Source organism: Pseudoliparis swirei, chromosome 9, assembly GCF_029220125.1.
Source record: "Pseudoliparis swirei isolate HS2019 ecotype Mariana Trench chromosome 9, NWPU_hadal_v1, whole genome shotgun sequence".
Lineage (NCBI taxonomy): Eukaryota > Metazoa > Chordata > Actinopteri > Perciformes > Liparidae > Pseudoliparis > Pseudoliparis swirei.
This window is the reverse complement of record NC_079396.1, coordinates 1,358,033-1,385,326: the sequence shown is the minus strand read 5'-3', so window position 1 is coordinate 1,385,326 and position 27,294 is coordinate 1,358,033. Positions and strand designations below refer to the sequence as shown.

Here is a 27,294-nt window from a genome sequence, read left to right as displayed (position 1 = left end):
AGTGGCTATTAAAGGGGCCCCAACAACCTCTATAGATGTATTACGGTCTTGAGATATGAAACATATTGTAACCTGTTATAACTTTAAAAAGCACGTCACAAATGGTGTTATTCGGCATTCGCGGAACGTTAGAAAAAAACCAACCTGCCTTGAACGCACCACGGAAATCGTCTCACATTCCCGGAAGTAGAATGCGCTCTGAACGAGGGACTTTTACTGCGTTAATAGTTGATAGTTTTACTCAGTTTGCTCGGTAACATGATGAGAAGCTCTAACATCCCGGTCAGTACCGACGGACACATTTAGAGACAGAAAGACAGCGAGTTGCCTCGCGCTCCAATCCACGAAACTATAAACACACTTCCGGGTTCGGGGTTACTCGCGGGCACAAACTATGATTCATGTTGTTGTGGGTCCACGCTCCGGCCGCCAGGGGGCGCACGTCATATGTAACCCCGCCTCCAAAACTCCATTCTCTCTTTACGGGTTTTACTTTGAAGGTTGCGGGCGGAAGTGGCATTGTCTAGGTCTCCCTGAGGAGAGCCAGAGAGAAAGAGCTGAGAACTGGTGGAGCAGACAGACAGGCGGACAGGCGGACAGACAGGCGGACTGCACGCAGCGGGGCGCGGGGACAGACCTCCAGGACGCGGCGCTGACATGGGAGTCGAGATCCAGACGATCAGCCCGGGAGACGGTAAGGAAACGAAGAGGAAGTCAGCCGACATGAAACCCGCATGTGTTGCACTATATTCGGTTTCCGCAGAGCCCGGTGCGGACCCGCAGCCCGGTGCATACTGAGCCTCACTCTCTCTTCTGGTTCCACAGGAAGGACTTGCCCCAAAAGGACAGACGTGCGTGGTGCATTATGTCTGAGTTCAAAGTAAGGAGAACTGGCTGCGCCGCTCCTGGTTCTTTATACCGCGGAGTGACGGCCGAGGGGCCAGGCCTCCTGCGGGGCCAGGCCTCCTGCGGGGCCAGGCCTCCTGCGGGGCCAGGCCTCCTGCGGGGCCAGGCCTCCTCAGCCCATAATAACCGTAACACAGCGACAAGGGGAGATGTAACACGGGGGCGCGCGAGACCAGACCGCCCAGCTGTGAGTATCAGGACTGCAGAGAGGCTCGAGGCCTGTCTGCCTGTCTGCGTGCCTGTCTGCGTGCCTGTCTGCGTGCATGTGGAGCCCCTAACCCCGCATGCTCACTGGAGTCATTGCTGTAAACACGTTACAGTAACAACCAGTGGCGGTTCGTCCATAGGGGGCGCTAAGGGCGCCGCCTCTCTTAAAATTTTGAGATGAAAAAAAGAAGAAGAAGAAAAGAAAAAAAACATCCTGTCAAAAAACATATGCCAAATCATTTAAATAGTAAATATACCGTGTTGACGCGCTAAATGTGTGTGGAGACCGTCAGCCTGTCAACAACCACTTAAGTTAATGTGAAAAAATATAATATATCGCCACTCATCTTCACGGAGAGAAGCCCCGCCCCCTTTACGGGGCGCTGGCCCAACGTGTGTGTGCGGCAGCGAGCAAACATTTCACGGTCGTTTCGGCAAGGACGGCTTCTCATTGGCGGATGAAACGTGAATCTTGGGGCACAAAAATGTGCGCTCTGGCCAATGACATCGTTTCTTATTTCACGTGACTGGACTATTCGACCAATCAGAGACCGGTATCGTTCCCTCAGCCAGAGAGCTCCACGGAGCTACGGGAGCAGGTTGCTAACGGAGCTGTTAGCTGGAGCTCAGTGAGTAATGCTGTTTAGTTTCCTCTGTCTGTTGTTCCAAAGTCCTGGGACTGAAACTCTCTGGACTACAACGGGGTGAGGGATCTAAAGAGCTTCAGACAAGTGTAAAGCACAAATGTTAACGCAGTTATCTAGCTAAGAGCATGGAGCTAACTAGCTAACAGCATGAAGCTAACCCTGTTTGCAGAGCAGAGCAGCAGAAGGAGACCGAACTGGCATCGAAACACAACGAAGAAGTTCTGAAAAACAGACACATTCCCTCAAGAATAATGAAACAGGCTGGTTACAGACATGATTGACTTTAACCAGAGAGTTATGGAGAAGTTTGCCCACTTTAAAGAGAGGAGCTACTTTTCTTTACAGTAGTGGGTCTGCTCTGTCCCCCAATGTAACATGTGATCTCTTTCTGACTCTATTCTGCTCTGAACCTCTTTCATGTGAGGGTGAAACTCTTTTATTTTGTAAACCTCTGAAATCCAACCCAATGTTCCTTAAAGCTGCTCTGAACCTCTCATGCCCAAAGTTACAGTGTGTTGATAGTTGTTATTGGACAGTGTTGAGCACGCTGTGTTCTTGAAATAAAGCTTTGTTTTTTACAGTGATATTTAAACCGCGTCGCCCAACTGCGCCCCCCCCCCAAAAAAATTTCACCAGCCGCCACTGGTAACAACGATGCGCGCGCTGATTGCGTCACGGTCCTCCAGACCGTCAGATCATATGGCGAGTCTGGAGAATTACTGAGAGAGAGAGAGATGCAGACAGTTACCGCTGCAGGGTTCAATCAGAAGCCCAGACAGGCACACAGGCAGACAGACAGACAGACACGCAGACAGACAGGCAGGCAGACAAACAGACAGACAGACACGCAGACAGACACACAGACAGACACACAGACACGCAGACAGACACGCAGACAGACACGCAGACAGACAGGCAGACAGACACGCAGACAGACACGCAGACAGACACGCAGACACACAGGCAGACACAGACAGACACACAGACAGACACGCAGACAGACACGCAGACACACAGGCAGACAGACACGCAGACACGCAGACAGGCAGGCAGACACACAGACAGACAGACAGACACATACACACACACACAGACAGACACACAGGCAGGCAGACAGACAGACAGACAGACACACAGGCAGACAGACAGACACATACACACACACACAGACAGACACACAGGCAGACAGACAGACAGACAGACACGCAGACAGACAGACAGACAGACACGCAGACAGACACGCAGACAGACACACAGACAGACAGACAGACATGCAGACAGACAGACACACAGACAACAGACAGACACACATGCAGACAGACAGACACACAGGCAGACAGACAGACACACAGACAGACACACAGACAACAGACAGACACACACGCAGACAGACAGACACACAGGCAGACAGACAGACAGACAGACACGCAGACAGACACACAGACAGACAGGCAGACAGACACACAGACACACAGACAGACACACAGACACACAGACACACAGACAGACACACAGGCAGACAGACAGACACACACACAGGCAGACAGGCAGGCAGACAGACAGACAGACACATACACACACACACAGACAGACACACAGGCAGGCAGACAGACAGACAGACAGACACACAGGCAGACAGACAGACACATACACACACAGACAGACAGACACACAGACAGACAGACAGACAGACACGCAGACAGACAGACAGACAGACACGCAGACAGACAGACAGACAGACACGCAGACAGACACACAGACAGACAGACAGACATGCAGACAGACAGACACACAGACAACAGACAGACACACATGCAGACAGACAGACACACAGACAGACACACAGGCAGACAGACAGACAGACACACAGACAACAGACAGACACACACGCAGACAGACAGACACACAGACAGACACACAGGCAGACAGACAGACAGACAGACACGCAGACAGACACACAGACAGACAGGCAGACAGACACACAGACACACAGACAGACACACAGACACACAGACACACAGACACACAGACAGACACACAGGCAGACAGACAGACAGACAGACACACACACAGGCAGGCAGACAGACAGACAGACACACACACACACAGGCAGACAGGCAGACAGGCAGGCAGACAGACAGACAGACACACACACAGGCAGACAGACAGACAGGCAGACAGGCAGGCAGGCAGACAGACAGACACACACACAGGCAGACAGACAGACAGGCAGGCAGACAGACACACAGACAGGCAGGCAGAGGGTCTTAAATCCCGTCTGACTTGCATCTCTTTCGGGGGTTCAGAGGGATTATGACGTCTGGCCTGTTTTAGTCCTGTGTTCTTTTTTCCTTTTTCTTGGCTCCAAAGATGCTGTTTAGATGAGACTGCCCCCCCCCCCCAGTATAAGCCCCCCTTTTGCTTCCAAGATGATGTAACAAGCTCTGATGTTGGGCCTCTCGCATGTGAAGTCTGTTTTTAATTTAGTATTTCTTTGTAGCTTTCGTCTGCATCTCCTTTGCTTTATTTCTTTCTCTTTGGAGACCCTGGGATCCTCTGGTCCTCCACGCGGCACCGCGGGGGAAGATGTCTTTGTTTTCACAATGTTTTGAATCCAGCTTCCAGAGCCGGTGGTTGTTTCTCCCATGATGCAGTGCGGGCTCAGGGGGGGTAACGGCTGGTTCTCCCCGCAGGCTCCCTGACGGACGGACGCACGTTTGATTCTTCCCACGACCGAGACAAGCCGTTCAGGTTCAAGATCGGCAAGCAGGAGGTGATCCGCGGCTGGGAGGTAGGACCCGGGAGCCCGAGACGGAAGCGTCACTTGTTTTATTGAAAAACCAAACAAACGAATATATATATATACTCTCACTCATCTCCTCCAGATGAGTGTTGGTCAACGGGCTCACCTCACCTGCGTACGGGAGCAAAGGTCACCCGGGCATCATCCCCCCCAACGCCACCCTCCTCTTCGACGTGGAGCTGCTGGCTCTGGAGTGAAGCCTCCCTCTGTGAGTAACCATAGCAACGGGCCGTCTGCACGTGACCTGTAGTTTAACTTCACGATGTCAGCTAACATGCTAGTGCTAATGCTACAGGGAGACAAGGATATATATACAGGACCAACGCATGAGATGTGACCCCGTCCTTTGTGCCCCCCCCCCCCCCCCGTCTTCACAGGTGGCCTCCTCCCTTCCTACCTGGGGACAGAAGCCAGTCTAATCCTCTACGAGGCCTGAGTCCATCGCTCCACTCCTCATGTCTTCACACTACGGACACTTTGTGTTGTTTTGCCTCCGTGACGGAGAGAATTCTACGTTCCACATGATCCTCCATCCCCAAGAACCTAGAACCATGAACCTCTGACATGAGCCTAGAACCTCTGACCATGGGCCACGACCTCACGAACCTCCATGTCTTTGATCATTTTTCCGTTTTCATTTCCTCTGTTTTTAAAGTGTTGGGTCGTCGTGGTTACACGGAGAAGTACAAAACACCAATGAAACCTCTGGCGCTGTGTGGCCGTGTCGTACTCCAGGACCGGGGAAAGAAAAGTACACAAATATATCAAACACACAAAAAGCACACGTTGGGAGGGAGTTTCTGTTAGAGGGAGGCGGGGCTTAGCGTTGAGTGGGAGGGGAGGGGCAACGCAGGAACTCAGTTTAGCTCCACGGAGCAGCGGTTTGAGGAGCTATAGGTGGGAGGAGCTAGAGAGGTTTGAGGAGACGCAGGAACTGAGTTTAGCTGCATGGAGCGGCTGTATGAGGAGCTAGAGAGGTGCAATCGGCACAAAGAGCGAGCCCATCGTGTGCGTGTGCGTGTGCGTGTGCGTGTGCGTGTGCCTCGCCCTGTCTGCAGGTTGAAGGTGAGAATCCCTCGTCGTACGTTACGCGTCCAAAGCCTCTAGTTTGCATCGTTCTCTCTTCTCGTCTTTAAAGCCTGACTCCGATGGGGCGGGGCAGGATTTGACGCACTATAATTCGATTATATATATATTTTTTCTGAGTAAAAATCAATAAATGGGAAATACTTGAAATTGACCGACGGGGGTTTGAGGAATCGACATTGAGACATTCAGGTTAATTGATCTCTAAATTGCCCATAGGTGTGAATGTGAGAGTGAATGGTTGTCTGTCTCTATGTGAGCCTGAGATGGACTGTGACCTGTCCAGGGTGTCCCTGCCTTCGCCCTGTCAGCTGGGATCGGCTCCAGCGCCCCGTGACCCTAATGAGGATGAAGCGGTATTGATAATGGATGGACATTGAGACCGCCCCCCGTTACTTTGTGCAACAACTTTAATCATGTATGTATCAGATGCCAAGTATTCTATAGCTGATGTAGAACATGTGACGTTGGATATTGTGTGTTTCTGCCGCCTGGTGCTTTTGTATCTCTGATAGTTTTAAATGGAGTTTACTGGAGGATGTCCACCGTGGCCACACTGCTCCGTGTTATTCACCGTCTGCAGACTTAACCAATGACGACATTTAAAATAAAATAGGTGCTCCACTATTTCTTTGTTTGTGTTTTAAATTATACTTTATTCTTTTTGCTTTCCACAGCAACAAGGCCAGATATCACAACAAATTAACCAACACATTTAGTTTTTTATATTTATACTTATATGTATATATTTATATATGTATATATATATATGTGTGTATATATATGAGCATTGTTATAAGCTGTTTCATATACATATCTGTCTTGTATTACTGTAACACTAACTTACCTTCACCCGGGCCACGCCCATGTTACGAAACAGTAAGCCCACGTGACCGATAGGAGGCGTGGCTTAACACGTCAACATTGATTGACGTGGTTCGCGGGACCCGGAAGCCAGCGGTGACATCACTCCAGAATTCCCCTTCAGCGCGACGAAGGAGAGCGAAACAGACAAGAAACTAACTAACTAACAACACAAAGGGAGTTCGCTGCTGCCTGAGTTTCAGAAGTTGTTCTTACGACTTCTAAAGCAACACGTCAAGGTGAGCCGGTGTTCCTCTCGGTGTTCTTTCCCCGGCGGTAACGGTTCCGTGAGTTACCTAACGAGCTAACGGTGCGGCTAACGCTAGCGCGTTGCTTCCTCGCTGGTTCGCGTCGGGACAAAGACGACCTGCTTCGGGGGCTCGGCTGGGCCGAAGGTCGCTAGTTGTGTCTCCGGTTCCGCGTCATCAACGGGCTCTAACGGACCCGGAGCTTCTGGAACAGTCTGCGGGCAGCGGCTCGTGTCTCACGGCTGCGAGGCGCCGCGTCGCTTCACGACCTCTGGTTCCGGTCCGCGGACACCGCCTCCTCCCCGGAGCCGACGCGGCCCGTCGGCCTCAAGAATAAACTTGTTTTGTTGACTAAAAAGTGAACGCGTTGTTGTTTTTGTGCCCGGTGTTACGGTTTAAAAGGCGACCGTGTTAACCGGCGTCCGGTTGTGTCGTAGTTAGACAGCTGTTGAAAATAGGAAGAGAAACTATCTTCCCTCGTGAACATCGCATTGATTAATGTGTAAAGTGTGAGTACTATTAACTTTATTAGAGGGGCTGACACTTTGTTATAAGATTCAAACCAAGCGGCATTCACGAGGACAGCTATAGTGACACGTCTCCAGTTGACACGGTCGCGTGTTAAACCGTTACACCGGCTAGTTCAGCCCCCCAGTTGTTGTTTTGAGTTTTTAATCCAGTAAAGTCAGCTGCTTCACGTACAGAGGATACCTGTGTGCCGATGACACGGCACGTCTTAGCGCGGGACGAGGTGTCCGGCAGGAAGGGCGTGGGTCGGGCCGACGTCCGTCCCGGTGTCTGTCCCGGTGTCCGTCCTGTCTCCTCCCCGGTGTTACGGGTTAACAGGCGACCCTGATAACTGGAAACTCTTCACAATAATATATAATATACAAATTAAACAACAGCTACGAGTTATCTTCCTGTCTGTAACTACGACAACAAGCACTCTGGCTCAAAGTCCTCAGTTAACACGGTCGCTTCTTAAACCATAACACCAGGTCAAGAGACCGGAATCCGCTGCCCAGGAGACCACGTTCTTGTCTCTAACCGTTTCATCCGGGCTTCCTGAAGCGAGCCCCTCTGTCAGGCTGACCCGATGGGAACCTACACATCACGACAAATGCCCGCCACGCTTTTTATCCCCAGTGTTGTGCTCCTTATGAAGGGACAAGTCAGACGTGACTCGAGGATTAGACTACGTCATTGTTTTGTCTTTAGGAGTCCAGCTGAGGGAGGCTGGAGAGAGCCGAGTAAACACTGGAGCCACAATGGGGCTCTTGTCTGAGCTCTGAGAACCAGACTGGAGGAGGCTGTGGTCAGAATGACTGATTTATATTTTTCGGGACTCTTGCTTTTGTCGTTGTTTTTGCGCACTGGTGTCAAAATGAATGGTTGACCACGTGGACTCCTTTTATTGGGCTTTTTTTAATGCGATGGGTTATTTTGGAGCAGCTAGTTTGAGGTGATCGGGTCAATGATGACAGAAGGGAGTCTGACCTGGCGCCACATGGTCGGTCACGGCGCCGTCTCTTGCCATTGGCTGCGTGGTCATCCTCTCGCTTCAGTTCCCTTTTCTTTACTGTGTCAGAGTTCACACGTCTTATGATTGTGAGTCAGCGACACACTGTTGACACGCCGGGAGAAAACAGAGTTACTGCCAACGGCTTACAAAATATATTATTTAGCCTTTTTAAAATTCTGTGTTTTAATTCACACCCATTGGTCCCCATGTGGATGAACATCTGGCTCCATGACCCACTAAATCCTCTTTGTGTTCTCACCTGTTCGTCACATCTGTCGTCCGCGTGCCATTCTGTGTCGGCAGCATTTGGTTGTTTGGTCACTCCAGCAAAACCCAAACCATGAAAAGGATGCTGCTGAGAAGAGGAGATGGATCCCCTTCCTCCAGCTCCTCCACTCACGGTCCTTGTGTTTCCCCCCTCAGGATGTCCCTGTATCCGTCCCTCGAGGACCTGAAGGTCGACAAGGTCATCAAGGTGAGAGTCAACCGAAGCTGTCCTCGACGTCTACCTGGAGAGAACATCTCTCCCGGGGAGTGAATCACATATCCCACGCAGCAGCATTATGGGAAATGTAGGATACGGCTTTGAAGACTTGAGTTTTGTCAGTTAAATGTCAAATAAATCCCAGATTCTCTTTTTTCCATTGAGTAATTCTTGTTTTTCCTGTAACTTCACACACGTTGTTGTGGAGGAAGCTGCATTCTAGAAATCACTTCATCTTATGACCAATATTTGCCTTGACCCACAGTGCAGGGTTATGTCTCTAATGATGGAGGTCCTAACCTGGTGAGTGTCCTTTCAGTCTCCAGCTGACCTCTGCTTCCTCTCCAGGCCCAGGCTCAGTTTGCCCCGCCCGGCCCCCCCATGCCGGCCCTCACCGAGGGGGACTACCAGCCCCAGCTCGCCACCGCCGGGACGCCGGGGTCAAGTGAGTCTGGCACACGCCGGGGAAAGTTCACCGAGAACAACAACAACACCACCTTCTCCTGCATGTTTATTGAAGAACAGCTCTGTGGTATTAACAATGGATGAGGAGGGAGGAGGGAGGAGAGAGAGGAGGAAAGTAGACATGAAGTTTGCCTCTGGGCCTCTGGTCTTTTGTTTTTACCTCCGCAGAGCTATGAGTCACCATGGAGACCGGCTCTGGCACAGGGCCTGATGGGAGGAGGAGGAGGAGGAGTATATTTGAAAAGGAGGGAGGGAGGGATCCAGGGTGGTGAGCTAGACCTGGAGGAGCTTTGATGTTCCCATGGAGGAAGTGATTAGAACAGAGCTCAGATAACAGCATCATGGAGTTCATTTATTTATGAGGGCTGAGTGGAGGAGAAGATGAAGAAGAGGAGGAAGAAGAAGAAGCATCACTTAGCGCCTGAGCTTTTTATGTTTGGCCAACATTGTGTGGGTGTCTCTCTCATTATTTATTAATGTATGTTCTGTGTGTGTGTGTGTGTGTGTGTGTGTGTGTGTCACCCCATGTTGACTTTAGAGTGGCTCCACCTGGTAACGGTCACTGTGGTCGTCGTTGTTGTTGAACATGATTATTTCTCCTGTCGCTGACGTCGTCCTGGTCGTGTGAGGCGGTCGGACAAATTATGATCTTGGAATACTACAAATAATCTTCACAATCTCTAAAGTCGTTATTTGCTGAGTTGGTTTGGAAACTGAATTCTAAACATTGGACTTTCAACTCTTTGAATAAGCTCACACCGCCCCGTTGGACTGTCTGAGGCTCGTGGAGCCACGGTGCCGCACCAGCGCCCCTAGTGGCCGTGTGGGGTAGTGAGGCGTCAGCAGGAAGTCACTGGCGCTATAAAACAATAAAAGGTGCTTTGAGAGAACCACGAGAGGTCCTCATGGCCCGCCTCCTTTTAGAGGGTCCCCGGTGAGCCGGTGAAACAGGAAGTTAATCCTGTTTACATCTGAAAGAGTGCGTCACATCATCTTCTCTTCTCCTTCTCTCCATCCTGCAGGCCTGTACCCGGACCTGGAGGAGATGGGAGACTACATGGGCCTGGTCCTGAACAGCGAGGAGGTCCAGAGGAACCTGGCTCTGGTGCCGCTGGCCGACAGCGTGAGTGGTTGTGTGTCAGCCCCTGGATGAGAGTCCAGGAGACCCTGTTATCTCAACACAGCACCAGGCCAGAGACCACAGACCGGTTTACAGGAGGAGGACGACTCGGCGCCGCCTGCAGTGTGGGCGGCGTGAGCGCCTCTCTCTCTCTGTCTCTCTCTGTCGCTCTCTCTCTCTCTCTCTCTCTCTCTGTGTGTGTGTGTCTCGTCAGCTGGCAGAGAACCACCTTTGAGTTCTCGGCTGATTTACCTGCTTTTTACCTTTAAAAAAAAAAAAAAAATCTGGTTTTGAATAGTTGGTTCAAGATTCAAGATTCAAGATGTTTTATTTGTCACATACACACACAGGGTGTGCAGTGAAATGAAAGTGGCAATGCTCAGCAGGAATGTGCAAGGGCAACAAGTACACACTATTTACAAAAATAAAAAACAACACAATATTTACAGTAAGTGTGTGTGTGTGTGTGTGTGTGTGTGCCTAAGAGGGGCAGTTGTGTGGGTCTATGTGGGGGTCCTGGTGAGGTCGGAGTTCACAATCCTGATGGCCTGAGGAAAGAAACTCCGTCTCAGTCTCTCTGTTCTTGCAGCGTGACTACGGAGGCGCCTGCCTGACCGCAGCAGCTGAAACAGTCTGTTGTTGGGGTGGTGAGGATCCTTCATGATCCTGCCGGCTCTGGTTCTGCACCTCCTGGTGTACAAGTCCTGCAGGGTGGGAGTGTAGTTCCAATAGTGCGCTCAGCCGAACGCACTACTCTCTGCAGAGCCTTCCTGTCCTGAGCGGAGCAGTTGCCAAACCAGGCTGTGATGCTTCCTGTCAGGACGCCTCTACAGCTCCAGAGTAGAAGGACTGAAGGATCCTCTGGGAAACTTTAAATTTCCTCAGCTGCCTGAGGTGGTAGAGGCGCTGCCTTGCCTTTCTCACCAGAGTGTCTGTGTTTGTTGACCATGTCAGATCCTCGGTGATGTGGACTCCCAGGTATTTATACCCGCTCACCCTCTCCACAGTAGTCCCGTTAATCCCCAGTGGTGAGTACGTCCTCTGTTGTTGTACCCTCCTAAAGTCCACAATCAGCTCCTTAGTTTTGGTGACATTCATGATGAGGCTGTTGTCCTGGCACCAGAGTGACAGATCAGCAACTTCCTCCAGGTAAGCCTTCTCGTCGTTGTCGGAGATCAGGCCCACCACCACTGTGTCATCCGCAAACTTGATGATGGTGTTGGAGCTGAACCTGGCCACACAGTCATGTGTGTACAGGGAGTACAGTAGGGGCTGAGGACGCAACCCTGGGGGATCCTGTGTTCAGGGTGAGGGATTTGAGGTGTGTCTGCCCACCCTGACCACCTGTGGCCTGGCGGTCAGGAAGTCCAGGATCCAAGCACACAGGGGGTGTTCAGTCCCAGCTCAATCAGCTTGCCGCCAGTCTGAGGGGACTATGGTGTTGAAAGCTGAACTATAATCAATGAACAGCAGTCTCACATAGCCCCCTCTGGCTGTCCAGATGAGAGAGTGTGGTGTGCAGTACCTGGGAGACAGCATCATCCGTGGATCTGTTTGGGCGATAAGCAAACTGCAGCGGGTCCATGGAGGAAGGGAGGAAGGCGCAGATGTAGTCCTTTATCAGCCTCTCAGCATTTCATGACCACCGAGGTGAGGGCCACCGGTCGGTAGTCATTCATACATGCTGGAGAAGCATTCTTGGGCACAGGGACAATAGTGGATCTCTTGAAGCAGGCGGGGACCACGGACTCAGCCAGGAGAGGTTGAATATTGTGGTGAACACTGGAGCTAGCTGGTTAGCACAGGTCTTCAGTACTCGCCCAGATATGCCATCTGGACCTGCAGCTTTCCTGGTGTTCACCCTCAACAGAGCCCTCCTCACACTGTGCTCGGTCACAGAGAGTGTGTGTTCATCCCCAGCGGTAGAACTCACCTCGGCTACGCTAACGGTGTTGTTGTGCGAGCTAGCGCTGTTGTTGCTAGCCTCAAACCGCATAAAATGAGTGCAGGTTGGCGGCTAGGGATGCGTCGGCACTCACCATAGCGCGGGTCTGCTCCGGTAGTTTGTGATAGTCCGTAGCCCCTGCCATAGGCGCCTGGTGTCGCGCTGCTCCATCTGTGATTCCACTCTGTCTCGGTACCTCCTCTTGGCTTTCTTCACCGCACTCCTCAGTCCATAGACCGCTGCCTTGTACTCGTCCATGTTGCGGATACAAGACCGGAGTTATAGGCAGCAATACGGGCGTTCACAGCTTCACGGATGGATCTATCAACCCACGGCTTTTGGTTAGGAAAGTCCTAACTTTACCGTGGGGACGATGGTGTCCGTTAGCGTTGCTATGAGGCTCATTGCTACTTCCGCAAACTCGCTGACGTCACTGGAACTGGATTGGATCATGTCCCAGTCGACAATACTCAGCGCGTCCTGTAGCTCAGCCTCTGATTGGTCAGACCACCGCGTTACGTTCCTCGTCACTACCGCTTCCCGCGCGATCCTTTGTTTATAGAATATACACTTTTATTAATCCCCAAGGGGAAATTAGTTCTCTGCATTTAACCCATCCTTAGTTATTAAGGAGCAGTGGGCTGCGGTGAGCCCGGGAAGCAAGTGGGGGTTCAGTGCCTTGCTCAAGGACCGACTTGCAACTAATGGGGAGATCGAACCACAACCCTGCAGGACGGCCCTCTTACCCCACTGAGCTAAAGCCGCCCCGACTCCGGAAGCAGAAAAATGGCGGCATGGTCTGATTTCCCTAACGGAGGGAGAGAGACAGCCTTATAGCCTGTCTTGAATGGCGTATAGCAGTGGTCCAACGTTCTTTCCCCTCTGGTAGCACACGTAATGTGCTGGTGAAAGTTCGGCATGACTTTTTTTAGGTTTGCCTTGTTAAAGTCCCCAGCCACCACCACAGCCGCCGGATACTTGTTCTGATGCCGACATAACACATCGTGTAGGTCCGATAGTGCTACGTCGGTGTCCGCTTGTGGTGGAATGTAGACGGCTGTGGTGATGACCGAGCTGAACTCCCGGGAAGGTAGAATGGACGGCATGAGATCGTCAGATGTTCCAGGTTGGCGAGCAGGAACGAAAGAGTCTTAATGTTTTTGGGGTCACACCACATGTTGTTTGTCATGAAGCACACCCCTCCACCCTTAGATTTACCAGACTCTTCCGTTCTGTCTGCACGGAAAACAGAGAAGGACTCGGTTGGGCATATGGCTCGATCCGCACCAGCGGGTCAGCCAAGTTTCCGTCAGACAAAAGATGTTACAATCCCGCATGTCCCGTTGGAATCTGATCCTTGCCCTAAAATCATCCATCTTATTTTCCAGAGACTGGACGTTAGCAAGAAGGATGCTGGGCAAAGGTGGACGGTGGGCTTGAACTCTCAGTCAGTTCAATTCCGCTCCGTTTCCCTCGATGTTTTCGTCGTCCCCGTAGTAGCGGCTCCACTGTTGTTGTTGCGGTTCGCCGCACAATCTCCGCCGGCCACGCTGGATCGATGGAAAAAGTGGACAAAAACCCTTGTTTTGCGCAAAAGTTTATGTCCAAAAGTGTGCTGCGGTCGTATGTTGTTAGTGCCGATGTGTTTGTGGCAAAGAAAATATTAAAAATAAACACAAAAACTAAAAGAGCACAATCTCCATGAGCTGCTGGCGACTGGACACTGCCGCGCCAAGAGTATATTGAGGAGGAGGAGGCGGCCTACAGCATCCCTGACATAGAATCCTCCCACCTTCCTCTCAGAAGTCCTCTTTTTTCATTTTAATGAATTTTAAGGCGTCGTTAACCCTTTCTTCCTCTTCCTCCATCTCACCCTCACTCACTCTCCCGCCTCCTCCTCCTTTTTATTCTTCCTTCTCATCTTCCTGTTCTTCCTCTTCCTCCTCATTCTCATTCCTGTTATTTTTTCTCCTCCTATTGTTCTTCTTCCTCTTCTTCATCCTCCTCCTTACTCTACTTCCTCTTCCATCTTCCTCTTTCTCCTCCTCAGCAGGTGGCGTTGCCCTCCCTCTCGGGCGTGGGGGCGATGGTGCGGCCTGTGACGGGGGCTGACGTGGGCATCAGGAGGGCGGAGATCCGTCCGGGTCTGAGGGAGATCATCGTCTGCAAGGACCAGGAGGGGAAGGTCGGCCTCCGGCTGAGGGCCATCGACAACGTGAGTCAGCACCACCTCCTCCTTGACCCCATGACCTCCACGACCCCCACAAACCATCAGGCTCACGCTCTTAATATTTACACCAACCTTTAACCGCTCTTACTCTCTGTTGAGGATATAAATATTATATATATATATATATATATAAATAATATTTATATATATATATATGTGTGTGTGTCCCCTCAGGGCGTGTTCATCCAGCTGGTGCAGGCCGACTCCCCGGCGGCGCTGGCCGGGCTGCGTTTCGGGGACCAGGTTCTGCAGATCAACGGCCAGAACTGTGCCGGCCTGAGCGTGGACAAGGCCCACAAGGCCCTGAAGGCCGCGGCCGAGACCCGCATCGAGCTGGTGGTCCGGGACAGGTGAGCTGTGATTGGTCCAGACCGACCGCCGTGCAGTATTGCTCCTTGGCTCCCTCTGCTGGCCGCTCCAGCACTTGCACGCTCAGTAAAACGAAGGCTGTGCGCCAGTGGATTTCTAACTGTGTGTGTGTAGGCCGTTCCAGCGCACCGTCACCATGCACAAGGACAGCTCGGGCCACGTTGGCTTCATCTACAAGTCGGGGAAGATCACGTCTCTGGTGAAGGACGCGTCCGCCGCTCGCAACGGGATGCTGACGGACCACTTCATCTGTGAGGTCAACGGGCAGAACGTCATCGGGCTCAAGGTCAGACCCTCGATATTCAGGTCTGGTCACCGTGTGCCAGTTTTTATCAACCTTTTTTCAGTTTATGAACTTTCACTTCGTTTTAATTGAATATCTAGAAAATAACTATTTTAAAGGATTTTTTAAATGGGAAGTCCTCACAGGGAGCTTCTTTAACCCCTCGAGGTCCTCACGGGGAGCTTCTTTAACCCCTCGAGGTCCTCACGGGGAGCTTCTTTAACCCCTCGAGGTCCTCACGGGGAGCTTCTTTAACCCCTCGAGGTCCTCACGGGGAGCTTCTTTAACCCCTCGAGGTCCTCACGGGGAGCTTCTTTAACCCCTCGAGGTCCTCACGGGGAGCTTCTTTAACCCCTCGAGGTCCTCACGGGGAGCTTCTTTAACCCCTCGAGGTCCTCACGGGGAGCTTCGTTAACCCCTCGAGGTCCTCACGGGGAGCTTCGTTAACCTCACGGGGTACTCACGGGGAGCTTCGTTAACCCCTCGAGGTCCTCACGGGGAGCTTCGTTAACCCCTCGAGGTCCTCACGGGGAGCTTCTTTAACCCCTCGAGGTCCTCACGGGGAGCTTCGTTAACCCCTCGAGGTCCTCACGGGGAGCTTCTTTAACCCCTCGAGGTCCTCACGGGGAGCTTTGTTAACCCCTCGAGGTCCTCATGGGGAGCTTTTTTAACCCCTCGAGGTCCTCACGGGGAGCTTCGTTAACCCCTCGAGGTCCTCACGGGGAGCTTCGTTAACCCCTCGAGGTCCTCACGGGGAGCTTCGTTAACCCCTCGAGGTCCTCACGGGGAGCTTCTTTAACCCCTCGAGGTCCTCACGGGGAGCTTTGTTAACCCCTCGAGGTCCTCACGGGGAGCTTCTTTAACCCCTCGAGGGGAGCTTTGGTAACCCCTTGAGGTCCTCACGGGGAGCTTCGTTAACCCCTCGAGGTCCTCACGGGGAGCTTCTTTAACCCCTCGAGGTCCTCACGGGGAGCTTCTTTAACCCCTCGAGGTCCTCACGGGGAGCTTTGGTAACCCCTCGAGGGGAGCTTTGGTAACCCCTTGAGGTCCTCACGGGGAGCTTCGTTAACCCCTCGAGGTCCTCACGGGAGCTTTGGTAACCCCTCGAGGTCCTCACGGGGAGCTTCGTTAACCCCTCGAGGTCCTCACGGGGAGCTTCGTTAACCCCTCGAGGTCCTCACGGGGAGCTTTGTTAACCCCTCGAGGTCCTCACGGGGAGCTTCGTTAACCCCTCGAGGTCCTTACGGGGAGCTTCTTTAACCCCTCGAGGTCCTCACTAGTCTCGTGCTCCTGTGACCTCCAGGACTCTCAGGTCAAGGACATCCTGACCACCTCCCCGGCCGCCATGACCATCACCATCATGCCCAAGTTCATCTACGAGCACATGGTCAAGAGGTAGGACCGTCGACATCGCTGAGGGTTGTTGTTGTTCTACATGTTGACAACATTGACCTCTATACATTCTGTCATGTGACTTGAGAAGCTGAACGATGACGTTGTCTCCACTCAGGATGTCTTCCGGCCTCCTGCGGTCGGCCATGGACCACTCCGTCCCCGAGGTGTGAACACCTGGAGGTCTCTCTTTCTCTCTCTCTCTCTCTCTTTCTCTCTCTCTTCCTGTCTTCATCCCACTTCCTGCATCACAATCATCGCTGTCTTCATTTCTCATCTTTAACTTGTTTAAATGCCTTCTCAGTTTAGTTTTGACCTTTTTCTACACCTCACGTCGGTTTACTTTGTACCCGTTGACCTCGTCGTCGAGTCTCCTACTTTTGTATTTCAGTGTCTTTCTTTTAAAATGTTTTTATAAAGCCATGCACGCCACCATGAGTCCAGAGCTTCCGCCTCGTTGACGTTTCATCTTGTCAAAATGCTGTAAACCCCGATAGTCCGTCATCAGACCCCTAACCCCCCCCCCCCCAAAGTCCCTCTGCACTCGGCCCCGAAATAACCTGAATGATCACCGGGGGCCTCGCCCGAGAAAAACAAGATGAGACTCCATTCTAGACTCCGGGGTCATTTTTACTTTAGTTCAGACCGTTTGTTGGTAAATAAAATGTCTGTTGATTCTGGGGTTGTTTTTATGATTAATTTTAATTCGTTAACTCGTGACTACACAGAACTTTCTGAGTGAAAACCTCGAGGTTCTGATGTGTCGCAGTAGTCGGCGCCGGGGAGCGCCGCACATTCCAGGGCAGGAGGAGTGTAGAGGGAATAAATATAAAAGCGGCAGATGTTTGGACTCTGCCCCGCCCCCTACGACTAGGCCCCGCCCCTAAGACTTGGCCCACCCCTCTCACTTGAAGGCCGGGGGTCTGGGTCGGGTCGGGGTCCGTGCTGGGCGGACCCACTAAGTGCACTTTCCATGGCCTTGTTTATTTGTTTAAAGGTTGTCCTTCCTGTCTCCATGGCAACAGGGAAGCTCAGCAGCTGTTATCTCTGATCTTAGTATTATTATTATTATTTTTCTGGTTCAACCACCGGAGCAAAGGCTGAAAATCACCCGCTCACAGGGAGGAGGCCAGTATATGATACTATATGATATTATATTATACTATATGATATGATGTCATCTTCCTCCCGTGATGACGAGCACAACAGGCTGACGGTTGTGAGTTTCTTGTCATATGAAAGTTGCTCCTCCTTTTAATGCTGTTCATGTTGGAGATCTTTAGACCTTTAGTCCTTTAGACCTTTAGTCCTTTAGTTCTGAAGAACAAGCATCTGTCATCCTGTAAGAAATTAAAGTTTATATTCGAATGTAACCAACATCACATTGTAAAGCAAATAAACAATAAACAAGTCTTTCTGTTCACTTCACTTCAGTGTGTGTCCTTGGTGAGGAGGAGGAGGAGCTAGTGTGAGGAGGAGGAGGGAGAGGGAGAGGGAGACAGCCTCCAGGTCAACAGGCCTTTGTACTGTTGGTCATTTAGCCGCCATGTTGAGAGCTGTAAGGAAGCGTGTGTGTGTGTGTGGACACTCAGGGACACACACTGTTCCTCCATGCTGTTATTTATTTTGTGGATGAGGTTTAATGTTCCTACTATTGCATTAAATAGTTTCATCAACATGACTGAAGATATTAAAGATGTCGGCTGAGCCCTCGGTGCTGGAAGGTCGTGGTGTGACCTCTGTGTGACCTCTGTGGACATGAAGGAATTCAGCCTACACACATGACACCACATCAGGATGTTGACACTCGGCATCAGAGTGCTGAAGGATATATGTAGTATATAACCACACACACACACAGAGATACACACACACACACACAGAGATACACGTGCACACACACAGAGATAGAGATACACACACACACAGATACACACAGAGATACACACACACAGAGATACACAGACACACACAGAGATAGACAGATACACACACACAGAGATACACACACAGACTACACTGGCACAGCTGCTACAGCAGGACGTTCGGTGTTAATTGTTTTGGATGTTTTGTCAGTTTGTTCGTGTTCTGTGTTTTTAGACGTATGCTGGACCCTCAGGAGGTTCTGGTTCTGGAGCCCACAGGCCCCACTTCACTATCTCCACCCTTTCCTTCCCCCATACTTTGCCCCATCATTTCCTTCCCTCCATCCATCCCTTTCCTTCCCTCCATCCTTTTCCTTTCCTACCCCCTTTCCTTCCCTCCATCCTTTTCCTTTCCTACCCCCTTTCCTTCCCTCCATCCTTTTCCTTTCCTACCCCCTTTCCTTTCCTCCATCCTTTTCCTTTCCTACCCCCTTTCCTTCCCTCCATCCTTTTCCTTTCATACCCCCTTTCCTTTTCCTTTCCTACCCCCTTTCCTTCCCTCCATCCTTTTCCTTTCCTACCCCCTTTCCTTCCTTCCCTCCATCCTTTTCCTTTCCTACCCCCTTTCCTTTCCTCCATCCTTTCCTTCCCTTGCGTCTTCTTCTAAAGACTCAAATCAAAGTCCATCTGACACACAGAAGTTCTCATTCATGCGACTTTCAACGTTAGAGATTTAGTTTCACAAAACATCGACGAGGAGGAGGAGGAGGAGGCCGCCTCCCACATTCTCACACCTGCTTCCCCACACAAGATTCTATGGCTTCATGTTTTACCCTCCTGGTCCACCAGGGGGCCGTACGGAATGAGTCGAGTCTCTAAGGCCTTCAATCCGGTCCTTCAATCTGTTCATGGACCTCGATACGGTTCCTTCAGGTCCGTGAAACCAAACCACAGACGGCCGTCGCCATGATTGTCGTGGACATCGTTTTGACCACGAAGCTCCGCCGCTGCTCTTCCTCGCCCGGCGTTCGTTTCCTCTGAACCTTCGACCGCTTCGCAGTATTCACAGACATCGCGGCGTGTATTGAAACAGTATTTTTTAAAGGATCCATCCATGGAAACGGGCCTTAAACCGCGATCGGCACATCGGGAACACTCGGCTGACACTCGACACTTTGGATCCACGTACGATCTACACTTCAAGTTATCGCTTTAAAATGTATAAAGTGAACAATAGTGCAAAATATGTCAAACAAATATTGAAAAAACCCCAAAAAACAAGTCATGCTGCTTCTGAAGACGCGTTCAGGTCCTCTGACTGTCGGTGCTTTGAGATGTTTCTTCTGACTCAAGTCAAACATCGGCCCCACGAGGACGAAGTGGACTTTATTGTTGGTGACTAACTTCACACGCACACAGAGGACACACCAGTGAGACGACACCGCGAGCAGCAATGTACAGCGGAGGATCGACACGCTAGTCGTGGAATTGATTTATTACGTTCGCCGTGTGAAATGAAAGCGGAACTATTTTTTTTGCGATGTTTCAAGAGTTCCTCTGAGTTTTGCTTCAGATGCTTCGCGGCGGCAGGAAAGCAAAAAGCAGCGTTTCCCAAAAATTTAGAACTTTTTAAAGGAAGGGTTGAAACCGATGCTTCCGAATGGCCACCTGGGGGCGCCAGAGGTCCGGTTGTATAACTTGATTTATTACCTCGGTAACCGTGAGTCTGTGGGATCGATCTCTAGTTTTCAAGTCTTCTTCAATGCAGAGAGATGTCATTTTATTTCATTACGGTCCCGTTCTCTTCGGGCTCAGCTACCTCGTGACGGACGACCCGGCTACGGCTGTCTGCTACGGCTAGGTCGGCTAACGGTCATTTTCTACTCCGTTGGATACACGTGTAGGTTTGAAGACTCAGTCGTGGATTCATTGACCGTCATTGATTCTTCAGATGAGATCCTATCACCGTGGAAACTCATCGAACTCAGTGACCTCCTGTCCGTTTTCTATGGGAAGCGACGAAAAGATCCTCAGAATTTAGATTTGCAGCCTTTTGTTTAGATTTAGGAAGAAGAGCTATCTATATCTACATATATCTATATATATCATATGTCTATATCCAAGAGTATCAACTGATTGAGTAATCCACGATGTATCCGGTCTCATTCCAGCTGTTTTGGGAAATGCATTTTTTACTTTCTTGCCAAGAAGGAAAATGTCCAAAGTTCGAAGTCAAATAAAAATCTACCAACAACACCTCAGCATTTTGATAAAAATAAATATTTTAAGCACTTAACTTTGATTTTTACATTTCTGTTTGTGTTCCACAGGCGAGACAGAGCATGTTAATCTTTATAAAGAGCTGTGTCCACCTGCTAACGCTCTTCATGCTAAGCTAAGCTAATCGGCTCCAAACGAGCTACATTTGAGATGTTCTGACTCCAAGTCGTGGATCTGTTGGTCAAACCAGCTTTTCTGGATCGTACTTCACGTCTCATCGTAATATGAGACGTCCCAGCTGTGTTCTAGATCTCAATCCGACTCAGACCAACGACGACAAATTTCGCAGAAATTCGTTCCGACTCAAAAAAAAAAAAAATCGGGGTCAACCGGTGTGTTAAAAGCCGGCTGAGTTTGCACAATGCCTTCCTGTTCGGACCAGGACCACCCCGCCGTGTTTGGCTAGACAGCCCACCTACCCCCCCACCAGCGTCCACGGTCCTCGGCAGCCTGAGTCGACCCGAACCTTCTACCTTAGAACCAACCTGAGTTCTTGGTCTACATCTTTGATTTCTCGGTAGTAGATGAAGTCCATGTTTCCAGAAATCCGAATCAGGTGGATCTTCCCCTTTTGGTTATACAAAGACATTCTCTGACATACGCACATCATATTTCATGGACTCACTCACCAACATCATCATAGCAACACGTTCGAATTGAGACGGCAGGTCGACTAATCAATGCACCTGTAACACTTCCCTGCATTTCAAAAAGAAAACAATCAGCGTTAAACATCCAGGTGGAGATCATTCATTTCCACCGGCTCATTCAGTGTTAGCGGACATCTTGGAAGCAACAGCAAGGACCAATGGGGTGAGAGACAGCCAAGAGCAGGACCAGACAGAACAGACGTCGCCAGTCAGAGATCTTAGTCATATTCATGTTGATGAGGAATGCAGGGAGGAAGATCCTCCTCTTCCTCCTCTTGTACTCCAGGTATCCTCCAGCAAGGACCCAGGCCCTCTTATATCTGCGTCCCGCCCAGGTTCCCCCCGCCCGCAGGGTAATGCCTCAATCCACCGCCCCTGCGGAGCGAGTGCAGCGCCATGGTGCAACAGCCCCGCAACAGCGACCCGAGGTGGTACATGGGCGGTCCTCCGCGGGCCGGACCGCGGCACAGCCACGCCACTGTCGGCACCACGGGAATGGCCACCGCCAGAAGATCAACAAGGAAGTGACGACTCCAGTAGCTTTTCTCAACTGTCCCCGAGCTCGATGGATCTCCCGCCTCTGCCGTGGCGCCCGCCGTGGCGCCTTGTTCTTTAGTTTCATCCTCATCGGCGTCCTCGTCGTTCACCTCCACTATGACGACACCGACTATCTCCTCGTGGGAAGTGGATCTCTGTGGCTGCGAGGTATGAGGCTGTTCCACATCCGGTGATAACCCTTGGCAACTCAACTCTCCCGTCTCGATCTCTTCCACGCTCGGGTTCTCCGGTGTTGTGCCGACCTGTGCGCCTTCTGCACAGCATTTGACAAAGTTAAGCTCGCCCAACGTCCCTGTTGAAGTGTCCTCTGGTGCTGCCTCCTCCACTGCACCCTGAACCTCCACCTCGTCTCCTCCCTCGGAGCCGTTTGGTGTCTGATCTTCTGTCAGGCTGATCGCTGTTGTGTCCTCCTGTCGCTCCGATGCTGCATCCTCTTTCTCTCTCTCCTCTTGCTTTTCCCTTCCCTCCACTTCCTCTTCCCCACTTTCCATGGAACACGCCATAGTAGCAGACCGCGTTAAGAGAGGGACCGGCGGGGTTTTGGAGGTCGGGATCGGCTCCGTGGCCGTGCTCATGATCGTCGCTGTGGTATTGATGGAGTCCAGCTCCTCCTCCCCCTCATCTGACATCCAGGTGGAGGTAGGGCTGCAGGCCTGGGAGCGGAAAGTGCGTTGCTCCGCAATGGTATCCAGATCGGAGGGGTAACCTGCAGGGATGGGGCAGCTCTCAGTCTGAATGCCCGTCTCCCGTAGTTGGTGCAGGTAGAGGTGGTGGTGGGACAGGCAGGGATGGCTCATGCAACCCGCCCCACCGCAGTGGGTGGGTGCCAGCCGCTCACCTGTGCACAGCTTCTCGTAGGTGGCGGAGTGCGGCAGAGAGTGGGCCACGGAGTGGGACGCACTGTGAGGGAAAGAGCGAGGTAAGGTATGGGAGAAGGTGTGGGGCAGAGAATGGGGCAGGGAATAGGAAAGAGAGTTGGGCAGAGAGTCGGCTAGAGTGTGAGGCAAAGATTGGGGCAGAGATTGGGAAAAGGTCTGTGCGTAGGAGTTGAGTAAAGCTGCCGTCTCCTCAGACAGGAAGGCGGCCTCCAGCAGCAGGTCGGCCTGGCTGGGGATGCTGCTCTCCCCGCAGCACACAAAGCCACTATCCTGGGTGCCGTCAGCCGACAGACAAGGGAAGTCCGGGCCGTTGCCGTTCCGGTCTGCGAGCGCCTGATTGCTCAGTTTTGTGTAGGTGGAGCTCCGGGTCAGCGACCGGGCTGGGCTACCGTCGCAGGAGCAAGACCCCCTCCCTCCTGCCGGTCTGGGTATCCCCCCTGGACTTTCCCCTGACACCGACGCCGGTGCCGAACCTCCAACGCGGGTCCGACGGCTCGGTATGGCTTCCCCCTCCTTGGCTAATCCGGCCTGGGCCATTTCCATGCTGAGCAAAAGATTCTCAAGCTTGTGGTTCTGGGTGTTGATGTCCTGAAAGTACTTCTGGACCCCGACGTCGCCACTAAGTCCGCCTGCTTCGCTGAGCGTGGCGCGGACAGTGTCCACAGCCTGTTTGAGCTGCTGGATCTCCTGACGCGAATCCTGCAGGGCCAGCTGGGCCTCCACGCGGTGACACTCCTCCTCGACCCAGTCCTCCTGCATCCGGTAGAGCTGGCCTCTCAGCTCATCTATCTCTGTGTCCCTGAGAGGGCATTGAGGGGAGAAAGGGGACAAAGGAAGAACAATGAGACTCAAGATGTTGGGCTTAGGTTAGGAGTAGAACAAGTCAGACAACTTAAGATCTGACTCTCTTGCCGATAGTGAAACCCTCTTTCCATCTCGGTATCTCACCTGTGTTGAAGGGTGTTGATGGTTTCCTTCAGCCTGGACCGCAGGTGTCGGATACACACCTCCTTCTGCTGCAGGGGGGTGAGGTACTGCTCCGGTGGAGGGGGCCGGATACCATGGTTGTCCGTACACGAGTACTTTGGATGACGTCTAGGGCAATGAAAAGATCTTCAGAACGGATTACTCACTGTGTTCATTTCAACAACAGGTGTGTCGTATGCAGGGCTGGGTATTCAACCCCAACAACCACAATGTATCTGTTGCACTGATTTTCCAAAGCTGGCATTAATTAAACTTCTGCTCAGGTTCGCAGCCATTCGTTTATTTGTCCTGATTTACATTTTAATAAGTGACCACTTTAGAATATATTCTATTCAGGCAAATTGTATGTGTTAAATGTTTTGTTTTACACCATTTACTTTTGTGAAATCTAACTATATGGGAAGGAAAACCACATTCTGATCAAAGTTTCTAACAACATCCAGACTATTCCTCCCAACTTTGATTTATTTACACCTTCAGCTAAAAGCAGAGACAGGTTTCCCCGTTCAGTCCCAGAGAGTCGACCCACAGTCGGTTTCCTGCTGTCTCACCCTTTGGTGGGGCTGCAGTCGCTGCCCTTACAGGAGCCGGAGTTGCTGCTGCTGAGGGATGCGTTGCCATGGGGATCTCTGTTACTGGGCGCGGCCGGCGGCCGCCTGGTCCGACGTAAGAGGAGACGTGTTGATCAATAAACAAACAACAAACCACGGAAAACCACAAGGGGAGCGATCCAGATCCACCAACATGAAACCACATGGACATGCACCTACACACAGCCGCGTCACAACAGACACACAGACAACAGACACACATACAACAGACACACAGACAGACAACAGACACACAGACAACGGACACACAGCCGCGTCACAACAGACAACAGACACACAAACAGACACACAAACAGACAACAGACACACAAACAGACACACAAACAGACAACAGACACACAAACAGACACACAGACACACACACAGACACACAAACATACACACAGACAACAGACACACAGCCGCGTCACAACAGACACACAGACACACAAACAGACACACAAACAGACAACAGACACACAGACAACAGACACACAAACAGACACACAGACAACAGACACACAAACAGACACACAGACACACACACAGACAAGACACACAAACAGACAACAGACACACAGACACCAGACACACAGCCGCGTCACAACAGACACACAGACAACAGACACACAAACAGACACACAGACAACAGACACACACAACAGACACACAAACAGACACACAGCCACGTCACAACAGACACACAGACAACAGGCACACAGACAACAGACACACAAACAGACACACAGACAACATACACACAGCCGCGTCACAACAGACACATAGACACACAGACAACAGACACACACACACAAACAGACAACAGACACACAGCCACGTCACAACAGACACACAGACACACAGACAACAGACACACAGCCGCGTCACAACAGACACACAGACAACAGACACACAGACAACAGACACACAGCCGCGTCACAACAGACACACAGACAACAGACACACAGACACACAAACAGACAACAGACACACAGACACCAGACACACAGACAACAGACACACAAACAGACACACAGACAACAGACACACAAACAGACAACAGACACACAGACAGACAACAGACACACAAACAACAGACAACAGACACACAGACAACAGACACACAGACAACAGATACACAGACACACAAACAGACAACAGACACACATACACACAAACAGACAACGGACACACAGACAACAGACACACAGACAACAGGCACACATACACAGACAACAGACACACAGCCACGTCACAACAGACAAACAGACACACAGACAACGGACACACAGACAACAGACACACAGACAACAGGCACACAGACAACAGGCACACAGACAACAGACACCCAGACAACAGACACACAGCCGCGTCACAACAGACACACAGACAACAGGCAGCGGACACACAGACAACAGACACACATACAACGGACACACAGACAACAGACACACAGACAATGGACACACAGACAACAGGCACACAGACAACGGACACACAGACAACATACACACATACAACAGACACACAGACCACAGACACACATACACACATACAACGGACACACAGACAACGGACACACAGACACACAGACCACAGACACACATACAACAGACAACAGACACACAGTCACATGGTCAACCACAGCGGCCGTTTCTAATAAGGATTCTGCAAAGATGAAAAAAACTAACTCCAACTCAGATTATTGTAACACCACGAGACATTCACAGCTCAGAAGTCATCATGCTCATGCTTCAGAAGGTCAACACACGGACCGAGCGCCCCGAGGGGTCGAGGGAGCGTTTGCCGAGCGGCGGTCCGGAGACCTGGTGGACGCGTGTGCCTCGGTGGGCGACTTGGTCGACGCTGCGTAGCCTTTCGTCGGACGCATCGAGACCATGTAGGCCGTCTCCATGGGGGCGTAGTCGGCCTCTATGAACCTGCAGTAGTCAAACCTGAGCGGGCAGAGACACAGCAGGGCGTTACAGCAGAGGAGACGCATCGCGGGGAGGAGCAGGACTCATGACTCAGCCTGAAGTCATTCAGAGATCAACAAGCACTCCAAGAGAGGAAGCTCCCTGAAAGCTTTACGAATGGAGAACAGACTGTTCCGCTGTGACTGTCTGAGGCGGCTCTCTTTGCCTTCAGACGTCTCCGTGAGACTCTGAGCATGACGCCTTTTACTGGAAGACCTCGAGCCGAGCACGCGCTCTGCATCCTAAAACAAGAGGTAGGAACACATTAGATCTCCGTGTCCAGAGTGGGAGAGGATCTTTACCACTCTGTGCCTTAAATGTGATGCTAGAGGCAGGATGTGGTTAGCTTAGCATTTAGACCTGCTAGGCTGAAATAGAGAGAGACCTAGCACTGCAGCAGTGTGTAGACACGAGTTGCTCAAGTTTGTCTTTCAGAAATGCCCCTAACTCAACGTGGTATAGATCTTATGCTAAGCTAAGTAGCCACTAACTCAACGTGGTATAGATCTTATGCTAAGCTAAGTAGCCCCTAACTCAACGTGGTATAGATCTTATGCTAAGCTAAGTAGCCCCTAACTCAACGTGGTGTGGATCTTATGCTAAGCTAAGTAGCCACTAACTCAACGTGGTGTGGATCTTATGCTAAGCTAAGTAGCCCCTAACTCAACGTGGTGTGGATCTTATGCTAAGCTAAGTAGCCCCTAACTCAACGTGGTGTGGATCTTATGCTAAGCTAAGTAGCCACTAACTCAACGTGGTATAGATCTTATGCTAAGCTAAGTAGCCACTAACTCAACGTGGTATAGATCTTATGCTAAGCTAAGTAGCCACTAACTCAACGTGGTATAGATCTTATGCTAAGCTAAGTAGCCACTAACTCAACGTGGTATATATCTTATGCTAAGCTAAGTAGCCCCTAACTCAACGTGGTGTGGATCT

General features: G+C 51.2%; 2 protein-coding genes and 1 long non-coding RNA gene across 6 annotated transcripts in view; 2 read left to right on the top strand and 1 right to left on the bottom strand.

The window, feature by feature from the left end:
* The first annotated feature begins 437 nt into the window (after nucleotides 1-437).
* On the top strand, nucleotides 438-6,276 carry LOC130198897 (uncharacterized). The gene is made up of 5 exons (XR_008832710.1): nucleotides 438-694; nucleotides 826-880; nucleotides 4,454-4,551; nucleotides 4,646-4,771; nucleotides 4,941-6,276. It is a non-coding gene; the product is annotated as an uncharacterized LOC130198897 (long non-coding RNA).
* A 318-nt stretch (nucleotides 6,277-6,594) lies between these two features.
* sdcbp2 (syndecan binding protein (syntenin) 2) lies at nucleotides 6,595-17,999 on the top strand. Of its 2 annotated transcripts, none has more exons than XM_056421974.1 (9): nucleotides 6,595-6,752; nucleotides 8,707-8,758; nucleotides 9,116-9,212; nucleotides 10,255-10,355; nucleotides 14,351-14,512; nucleotides 14,702-14,877; nucleotides 15,011-15,182; nucleotides 16,483-16,574; nucleotides 16,690-17,999. In XM_056421974.1, the coding sequence occupies exons 2-9, from the start codon at nucleotides 8,708-8,710 to the stop codon at nucleotides 16,742-16,744; spliced, it is 906 nt and encodes a 301-aa protein (XP_056277949.1). In that variant the 5' UTR covers nucleotides 6,595-6,752; nucleotide 8,707; the 3' UTR covers nucleotides 16,745-17,999. The 2 variants fall into 2 exon arrangements, with proteins under 2 accessions (XP_056277949.1, XP_056277948.1); XM_056421973.1 differs by having other exon boundaries at nucleotides 14,348-14,512.
* A 1,015-nt stretch (nucleotides 18,000-19,014) lies between these two features.
* snphb (syntaphilin b) overlaps nucleotides 19,015-27,294 on the bottom strand; it is a 10,238-nt gene continuing 1,958 nt past the window's right edge. For 2 of the 3 annotated variants that reach the window (XM_056421959.1, XM_056421958.1), the window contains 4 exons: nucleotides 26,155-26,334; nucleotides 24,341-24,445; nucleotides 23,751-23,897; nucleotides 19,015-23,601 (listed from right to left, as the gene is read on the bottom strand). In XM_056421959.1, the coding sequence (XP_056277934.1) occupies nucleotides 21,681-23,601; nucleotides 23,751-23,897; nucleotides 24,341-24,445; nucleotides 26,155-26,334 (2,353 nt within the window). In that variant the 3' untranslated portion in view covers nucleotides 19,015-21,680. Of the gene's footprint in view, nucleotides 23,602-23,750; nucleotides 23,898-24,340; nucleotides 24,446-26,154; nucleotides 26,790-27,294 lie in introns of those variants that run through there. The other variant, XM_056421957.1, reaches the window with a different exon arrangement.

Bases quoted from the DNA above. Each gene is read 5' to 3' on its own strand.
- sdcbp2 (XM_056421973.1), top strand. From the start codon at position 8,708: ATGTCCCTGTATCCGTCCCTCGAGGACCTGAAGGTCGACAAGGTCATC. The intron at 9,213-10,254 runs GTGAGTCTGGCA...TCCATCCTGCAG, and splicing joins CGCCGGGACGCCGGGGTCAA to GCCTGTACCCGGACCTGGAG. The intron at 14,513-14,701 runs GTGAGTCAGCAC...GTGTCCCCTCAG, and splicing joins GGCTGAGGGCCATCGACAAC to GGCGTGTTCATCCAGCTGGT.